The sequence below is a fragment of the Saimiri boliviensis genome, chromosome 2 (assembly GCF_048565385.1).
Source record: "Saimiri boliviensis isolate mSaiBol1 chromosome 2, mSaiBol1.pri, whole genome shotgun sequence".
Taxonomy (NCBI): Eukaryota; Metazoa; Chordata; class Mammalia; order Primates; family Cebidae; genus Saimiri; species Saimiri boliviensis.
Window position 1 is genome coordinate 121,513,206 of NC_133450.1, and position 10,063 is coordinate 121,523,268.

The 10,063-nt window shown below is 37.4% G+C and overlaps 1 protein-coding gene across 1 annotated transcript; it reads left to right on the forward strand.

Moving 5' to 3' along the window:
* The first annotated feature begins 320 nt into the window (after positions 1–320).
* Positions 321–1,259, forward strand: LOC104652622 (olfactory receptor 4K15-like). The gene has a single exon (XM_010346307.2). The coding sequence runs from the start codon at positions 321–323 to the stop codon at positions 1,257–1,259; it is 939 nt and encodes a 312-aa protein (XP_010344609.2).
* The last annotated feature ends 8,804 nt before the right edge of the window (positions 1,260–10,063 follow it).

Consider the following 10,063-nt stretch of genomic DNA (forward strand, 5'->3'; position numbering starts at 1 on the left):
TATAAAGAACATTTACTACTGATACTTTTAGCCAGATAATTTATTTTTGATACCTATAAGAACTGTACTTCGAATGTGTAAAGTTTTTGACCTACCCAGATATATCTAGTTAGTTCCCCTTCTTAGTCATAAAGCTGTACACACGTCTAAATACAAGGAACATTTGTTTTCAATTTTGAGTTTAGTACAGTGCTAAGATGTCAGTTTTGTACATGAGACATATTGATCTGCTCACTAGTACCTGACACTAAGTTCTTTCTATTCCAGAAGCTCTTGTTCATTTCTTTCTCTTTAGGTCCCATTAAAACCTACTGTACTAAATGGAAGAAGCAAACCAGTCTGCCATATCTGAGTTTATGTTTCAGGGACTCTCTGATTCAAGGGAGTTCCAGACACTCCTCTTTCTGCCATTTTCTGTACTCTACATGATGACTGTCGTGGGTAACCTCTTTGTTGTGCTACTCATCATAACTGATCTCCGTCTCCATTCCCCCATGTACTTTCTCTTAGCCAACCTTTCATTTGTTGATTGTTGCCTTTCCTCAGTAACCACCCCTAAATTAACCACAGACTTTTTAAAGGAAAATAAGACAATTTCCTTTGCAGGCTGCATGAGTCAGATCCTCTGTGTGCATTTCTTTGGAGGCGGTGAGATGGTGCTTCTCGTGACAATGGCCTACGACCGTTATGTGGCCATCTGCAAGCCACTCCGTTACGCCAGCATCATGGACAGAAAAAAGTGCATCTGGTTAGTTTTGATATCATGGATCATTGGCTTTGTGCATGCCATGAGCCAACTGGCAATGATTTTGGATCTTTCCTTCTGTGGACCCAGAGTAGTAGATAGTTTTTTCTGCGATATACCTTTAGTGATCAAGTTAGCCTGCACGGATACTCATACTCTGGGAACAGTGATAAATGCTGACAGCGGGACTTTGGCAACAAGCTGCTTCATTCTCTTGCTGATTTCCTATACCTATATCTTATTAAGTCTGCGCCTTCACTCTAAAGATGGGGCATCAAAGGCACTCTCTACCTGTACCTCCCACATCACAGTGGTGGTGCTGTTCTTTGGACCCTGCATCTTTATCTACCTGTGGCCACTCAGCATCACTTGGGTGGACAAGTTTCTTGCAGTGTTTTACACCGTAATCACACCTCTCCTGAATCCAGCCATTTACACACTGAGAAATAAAGAGATTAAGAATGCCATAAAAAGACTGTTAAATCAGCATGTGCATTTAAGAGATAATTATTAGATATGTAATCAGAAAATTCACCGTATGCACCCAAGTTTGACCACATTTTAAACTGTAAACTGAGTTATGAATATCTGAATTGATTCATATCTGTAAGCTATTAGTAGTCCAGATACTTTGTTTTTCCATCATGAAAATATGTTTATGAATCTAACATTCAGATTCTTACCATCTGAACAAAATAATTGTGCCTAAATATTTATATGTTCAAAAATAATCAAATGATAGAAATAATAATTGTAAAAATAACTGCCATAATTTATTAAACAGTACCTATGTTCTCAATACTGTGCAAAGCTTTTTAACCTCGATTATGCATTACTTACAAAATCACTTTGAATTAGTTATCACTATTTCTATTTTTAAAAATACATGATATACCTATTCTAATTCTAACTTAGCTGGAGAGGGTGCTAATGATATATGATTGGTCTGCGTCTACAAAACAAAATGATAAATGGATCAAGCCATAGTATCGCCTGATTCTTCAGGACGTAATTTCTTTAAGCTTTCAAGTCCTTTTTTGACTTTTAAGTTCAGGGGTTCCCGTGTAGGTTTGGTTCACAGGTAAACTTGTGTCATGGGATTTGTTGTACAGATTATATCATCACCTGGATATTTAACCTAGTATCCATTAGTTATTTTCATGATTAGCTCCTCCTATCCTCCACCCTTCAGCAGGCCCCAGTGACTGCTGTTCTCCTCTATGTATCTATATGTTCTCATCATTTACCACCCACTTGTAAGTAAGAACTTGTAGTATTTAGTTTTCTATACCTGCATTAGTTTTCTAAGGATAATAACCTCCAGCTATTTTTATGACGGCAAAAGATTCCATGGTGTAAATGTACCACATTTTTAAATCCAGTCTAACACTGATGGGCATTCAGGCTGATTCTATGTCTTTGCTATTGTGAATGGTGCTGCAATGAACATGCACAAGCCTGTGTCTTTATAATAGAATAATTTATATTCCTTTGGGTATATACCTGGTAATGGGATTGCTGGGTCAAATGGTGTTTTGTCTTTATGCCTTTGAAAAATCATCACACTGTCTTCCTCAATGGTTGAACTACTTTACATTCCCACCAATAGCGTTCCTTTTACTCCACAACCTTGCCAGCCACTATTGTGTTTTGATCTTTTAATAATAGCCATTCTGACTGGTGTGAGTATATGGTATAATACATACATATATATATATATATGGTAAAATACAGAGAGAAGAAACATGCATATAGTTTGGTTTATTTTAGGGTTAGAATGGGCAAAGATAGTTACATCAACATGGTATGATATTTTAAAATAGCTTATATATTAATGCATATTTCATACCTTTAGATGATGTATATCCTTTGCTGGATAAAATTATATCTACACATATGATAATATCTTAATTTCTAGAATAGGTAATAAAAGCATAAATTATTTGTATTTTAAAACTTTAAAAACACAACAAAAAACGATTATTTCAAAAGACTGAAAAAATTGATACTACATGAGCAAGACTGATCAAGAAGGAAAAAGAGACAAATAACCAAATCCAGGAATAAGAATACTACTCTACAGATGCTACAATCTTTAAAATATTGCAATGACATTTTATGCAACTTCCATGCCAAAAGTTTTAATGCTATTATTTTATATTAAACATGAAATAGGACAATAACTACCAAAAAACTAGCTAATAAAGCAAGACAATCTTAGTAGTCCTATGTCTATTAAACAAATTAAAATTACAATTCAAACAGTTGCTGTACCAATTATTTTATCTCCGCTCAAAACCCGCTCTTCTTTAGTCAGCTTTATGAGGCTGAGACTCTGCAAACCACATGTTTGTTTCCTATCTGGCTCCATGTTATGCTTTGATATAAGGCATGCTACAAGGAGACTGTAGGTTAAAGCAGGAGGAAGGGGCTTACTCCTTCCTGTTTGAGTCTGCTTGCTGTGCCTACTACTTACAGAAATAGTTTGTCCCCATGGCAGGAGTAAATCCAGGCTATAGTTTTTCTTGCAGCTGTAGAACTACTCTGATTGTGTTCTCTGAGATGACAGCACCAGCATACTGCCACCATGTCTTCAAATTTCAGGGTCACAGACCTATGGTGCTTCTCCTCTGAGTTCAGAGAAACAATTAGTAGCCAAGATCCACTCTTTCCAAGAGGTCTGAGTTTCAGCTCCATAGGATCCCTTTATTAAATCTAGAAATTTCAATAATTCCAATGACTTTCCTTTGTTCCCTCAGCCCTAGGGCTGGTATTTTTTTTCCTATAGTTGCTACTTCCCTGATAATTTAGAGTTTTCTTTTTACACTTTCAAACACTCAATAACATCTATACACTTGGTTAATTCTTATATTAAGTTCTGTTTGTTCAAATAACAAGTGTTTCTTCTTTTCTGATACCTGACCAATAAAACTTTCCACCAAAATACAATCAAACAAACAAACAAACAAAACCAAAAAACAGAAAACTACAGGTCTAAATGGCTTCACTTTTGAATACTTTCGGATATTTAAGAAAGACAAATTTTTTTTACATTAATTCATCTCGAGAAGAGAATAAGACAAACCGCTTTTTTAGGGTCCTGAAGTAACAAGAGAATTATGAGAAATGTCATCCAATATCCAAACTTCATTAATAATTCAAAGACTACAGGCAGCTGCAAGACACAGATGAAGCAGGGAGAATTCTGAGACCATCAACATAACTTCCTATGTTTGTTCACCCTATTTTAGTACGCATCCTGAGCCAGATACAACAAATGAAGACCGGACTATAATGATGCATAATGACATGACTTTCAGAAAGGGAACTTACCTTGACCATGACACATCTTCAGCAGTTACTCTGATAATTATGTAGATAACACTGATATTTTCCAGCTGCCTCTACACAATAAAGTCATAACTTCTAGGTTGATTTAACATTAGCAAATTAGATAGTTTCTTGCTCAACTAGATGGTTTATTGCTAAAAGAATTCCATAGATTAAGACACTTCACCTATTTTTAATAGTAAATACCATCAGGAGGCTCATTTAGCATGTTTGCAAGGGATTTTACTAGGTCATTTCTATCTAGCCTTCCATATTTTCTTTCTGGCAAGATTTTCATGAAGTAGGGAGAATAGGTTTTAAACCAGATGCTAACTCTTTTTGCCTTTTCACTTATAAAGTCAGCATAGATTCAACATGAAAACCAGACAAAGATATAAGAAAGATAAAGCATGGGCCATTCATTCTCATGAACAAAAATAATAAGCTAAACAATAACAAAGAAACTGAAACAATATATAATAAGAATACATTGTGAAAAATTAAGTGCAAGGTTGAATTGACAATTAGAAATCGATCACTAGGTTAAGCAAAAGGAGAAAATATATGAACATCTCAATATATAAAGAAAAAACATGATAAAATTGAATACACTTTAATGATAAAATTCTTAGAAATGTAAACATAGAAAAAAATTACTCAATCTGTTTAAGGAATTTACCAAATATCTCCAGCACAGGTCATAGTTAATGATACAGAACTGAAGCCTTCCCCCACTGAGACTGGGACAGGCTTCCTTACAACACTAATATTTTCTTTTATTAGAAGAACTGGCCAGTTAAGTAAAGGTGAAATGGAGTCTACAATATAATACACTGTACTTAGCCATAATAGTGCCCCCACCCCTACCTCCTTTCAAGGCAGAATTTGCTTTGAGGAGTGTAGTTGGCAGACAGCTACCTTTTCTGTTTTAATTTCCACAACAGCATTTACGCAAGCCACAGTGTCCCCAAACTGTTCCAACTCAATAATCAACAACAGTGAGTAAGCAAGAGACAGGAAATTCCTGCCCAATGTGGAATTCCTCGAAGGGAAAGTTTTTGTCCTGGAACTCCCATCAACCTGGTTGGGACTCTCAGAGCTGTATTGTAGTCTGAGGCCACTCCACCCAATCCTTCTTCCTTTCCCCTCTTCTTCCAACAAGCTACACTGGTGTTTTGTTATGAAGGCTTTCTCTGCCTGCCACTGATCCTCATTTTCCCTTTAGCCTTTTTTCTTCACAGATATTTCCCATAAGAAAGCTCTTATATTCTGTCATGGTTGCTGATTCACAGAATACCTGAACTGACACTAATGCATGGTTTGAACACAAAAGTATTTGTGATCAAAATACTAAAAGTGATACCAGATTTTTAGAGGTTATTAAGCATTGAAAGTGTAACGTGTATGCAAAGGAAGATGGGGATTAAAATTTCTGCTTAGTAGTTGTTGAAAGGATGGGGAGAGCTGAAGTTATAATAATATGCTTATGAAGAAGAAAATATTCATTAAGCTTGCAACAAAGGCAGTGGGAGTAAAAAGTATTTCTTTGACAAAAAAGTAATCAAACTTTTTATTTAATATTTATTTAATATTAATATATAAATCTAAACTTTCAGATTCTAAACTATCAGCCAAATAAAACAGATCACTGTTAGGGAAACAGGAACATAGAAGGGCAGGGTGACATCATTTTAAAATCAACTCCAGTCTAGTCTAATAAAAAGAAAAGAGAGAAGAATCGAATAGATGCAATAAAAAATGATAAAGGGGAGATCACCACCAATTTCTCAGAAATACAAACTACCATCAGAGATTACTACAAACAGCTATATGCACATAAACCAGTAAATCTGGAAGAAATGGATAAATTCCTAGACACTTGCACACTCCCAAGACTAAGCCAGGAAGAAGCTGAAACCCTGAATAAACCAATAACAAGGTCTGAAGTCAAGGCAGCAGTTAATAACCTATCAACCAAAAAAGGTCGAGGTCCAGATGGGTTCACAGCCAAATTCTACCAGATGTACAAAGAGGAGCTGGTACCATCCCTGTTGAAACTATTCCAAACAATACAAAAAAAGGGAATCCTCCCTAACTCTTTCTATGAGACCAACATCATTCTGATACCAAAATCTGGCAGAGACACAACTAACAAAGAAAATGACAGGCCAATATCCATGATGAACATAGATGCAAAAATCCTCAATAAAATACTGGCAAACTGATTGCAACAGCACATCAACAAGCTCATTCACCACAATCAAGTAGGCTTCATCCCTGAGATGCAACGCTGGCTCAACGTATGCAAATCCATAAATGTAAACCACCACCAAAACAGAACCAAAGACAAAAACCACATGATTATCTCAATAGATGCAGAGAAGGCCTTTGACAAAATTCAACAGTGCTTATGCTAAAAACTCTCAATGCCCTCTTCTCACTATTCCTATTCAACATAGAATTGGAAGTTCTAGCCAGAGCACTTAGGCAAGAAAAAGAAATAAAGGGTATCAATTAAGAAAAGAAGTCAAATTTTCCCTATTTGCAGACAACAGGATCATATATTTAGAAGACCCCATCGTATCATCCCAAAATCTCCTTAAGCTGATAAGCAACTTTGGCAAAGTCTCAGGATACAAAATCAATGTGCAGAAATCACAAGCATTCCTATACACCAACAACAGACAAGCAGAGAGCCAAATCATGACTGAATTCCCATTTACAATTGCTACAAAGAGAATAAAATGCCTAGAAATACAACTAATAAAGGATGTAAAGGACCTCTTCAGGGAGAACCACAAACCACTGTTCAAGGAAATAAGGACATAAACAGATAGAAAAACATTCCATGCTCCTGGTTAGGAAGAATCAATTTTGTAAAAATGGCCATACTGTTCAAAGTAATTTATAGATTCAATGCTATCCCTATCAAGATAGCAATGACCTTCTTCACAGAACTGGAAAAAACAACCTTAAGCTTCATATGGAACCGAAAGAGAGCTCACATAACCGAGACAATTTTAAGCAAAAAGAACAAAGCTGGAGGCATCATGCTACCTGACTTCAAACTATACTACAAAGGTACAACAATCAAAACAGCATGGTACTGGTACCAAAACAGATATATAGACCAATGGAACAGAACAGAGGCCTCGGAGGCAACACTACACATCTACAACCATCTGATCTTTGACAAATCTGACAAAAACAAGCAATGGGGAAATGATTCTCTGTTTAATAAATGGTGTTGGGAAAACTGGCTAGCAGTGTGCAGAAAGCAGAAACTGGAACCCTTCCTGACACCTTACACTAAAATTAACTCCAGATGGATTAAAGACTTAAACATAAGACCTAACACCATAAAAACCTTAGAAGAAAACCTAGGCAAAACCATTCAGGATACAGGCATTGGCAAGGACTTCATGACTACAACAACAAAAGCAATGGCAACAAAAGCCAAAATAGACAAATGGGATCTAATTAAACTCCAGAACTTCTGTACAGCAAAAGAAACAGTCATTAGAGTGAACCAGCAGCCAACCGAATGGTAAAAAATTTTTGCAATCTACTCATCTGACAAAGGGCTAATATCAAGAATCTACAAAGAACTAAAACAGATTTACAAGAAAAAAAAAACACGAACTCATTCAAAAGTAGGTGAAAGATAGGCACAGACACTTTTCAAAAGACGACATATACGAGGCCAACAAACATGAAAAAATGTTAATCATTACTGATCATTACAGAAAAGCAAATTAAAACCACATTGAGATACTATCTCATGCCAGTTAGAATAGCGATCATTAAAAAATCTGGAGACCACAGATGCTGGAGAGAATGTGGAGAAATAGGAACACTTTTACACTGTTGGTGGGAGCGTAAATTACTTCAACCATTGTGGAAAACAGTGTGGCGATTCCTCAAAGATGTAGAAATAGAAATTCCATTTGACCCAGCAATCCCCTTACTGGGTATATACCCAAAGGATTATAAATCATTCTGTTATAAAGACAGATGCACACGAATGTTCATTGTGGCACTGTTTACAACAGCAAAGACCTGGAATCAACCCAAATGCCCATCGATGATAGACTGGCCAAGGAAATGTGGCACATATACACCATGGACTACTATGCAGCCATAAAAAATGATGAGTTCGTGTCCCTTGTAGGAACATGGATGAATCCACAAACCCTCATTCTCAGCAAACTGACACAAGATCAGGAAAACAAACACTGCGTGTTCTCACTCATAGGCGGGTGTTGAACAGTGAGAACACATGAACACAGAGAGATGATAATCACGCACTGGGGTCTGTTTTTTGGGGACACAAGGGGAGGGATGGGGGGTATAGGGAGGTTGGGGATGGATAACCAGGAGAAATGCCAGCTATAGGTGACAGGGGGATGGATGCAGCAAACCACATTGCCATGTATATACCTATACAACAATCCTGCATGTTCTGCACATGAACATCAGAACCTAAAGTACGATATATATACATATAAACAAAACAAAAACAATGAGTTTGTGTCCTTTGTTGGGACATAGATGAATCTGGAAACCATCATTCTCAGCAAACAGAACAGAAAATCAAACACCACATGTTCTCACTCATAGGTACGTGTTGAACAATGAGAACACAAGGACACAGGGAGGGTCCTTGGGTGGGTCGGGGAGGGACAGCGGGGGGTGGGGAGGTTGGGGAGGAATAACATGGGAAAAATGCCAAATATATGTGATGGGGGGATGGATGCAGCAAACCACCTGGCCGTGTATGCACCTATGCAACAATGCTGCATGATCTGCACATGTACCCCAGAATGTAAAGTATAATAATAATAAAAAAGCAATAATAAAAACTGGATGATTATATGAAACAGCCAGTTTGCAACTGTGAATATTAACTTAATGCATACAAGAAATTAACTTTATATTCAAAAAAAACTGCTGCACCTCAGATGAAAACAGTGGTAGTCTGTGGAGTTTCAATCCAGGGCTTCTCCCACCGCCCCCAGCTCTATCAGCATGGTGAATCTACCAGGACGGGACAGGTCTTGACAACCAGCAGCTTCACTGTCACTGCCTGGGAGAGCTGACTTGACTTGGAACATGGGCAAAAAAATCTGAGTGTTATCAGAAATGGTCATAATTTCTGTGGCAAACAGATGTAGAAAGCGAACATCATAGCTATCTCAGCCTTAGATCCTGCTGAGGGCCAAAAAAATGACTAGCAAACTACCTAGAAATTTAACAGGGAGATTCAGGGAGTAGGACATTCATAGTGAGCATTGATAAGCTCTAGCATATGCCTGGGATATTAGTTTTCTATTGCTGCTGAAACAAATTTCCACAAATTTAGTGCCTTAAGCTAATACAAATTTATGACCTTACCATTTGGAAGTCAGAAGTCCTAAACGGGCCAGTAAGGCTGTGTTCCTTCTGGAGGCTCTAAGGGAGAATCCATTTCCTTGCCTTTTCCCATAACTAGAGGCTCCCATGCTCCTCGTCTCTTGGTCCAACACCACTCTGACTTCGGCTTCCCCTACTACATTTCCTTCTCTTACTTTGATCCTCTTGATACTTTCTTTTAAGGACCCTTGTGATTACACTGGATTCACCCTGATAACTCAGGATAAGCTCTTAACCGTAAGGTGCACAAACTAGTTACCTTGGCTAAGTCCTTTTTGCCAGGTTAACATAACATGTTAGCAGGTTTAGAGATAAGAACATGGATATTGTTGGGGGTTATTATTTTGTCTACCACACCTAGTGATCTAAAAAGTTGTGCATGTGCGAGCCTGTTCAGTCATGAGAGACAAGAAAAACCATGAGCAATTTACACGTCCCTGGTTGAACATGAGGCCTGTGCAAACAAAAGTGGGATGTCTGCCAAAAGTAAAAGCCAGAGAACATCTGTAAACTGCCTGAACTTTGAATGCATTTTCCAAGGACATACAGATTCTTTGCAAAGAGTGGAAGCCCTAC

Excerpts from the sequence above, each read along its gene's own strand:
- LOC104652622 (XM_010346307.2), top strand. The coding sequence starts at position 321 with ATGGAAGAAGCAAACCAGTCTGCCATATCTGAGTTTATGTTTCAGGGA.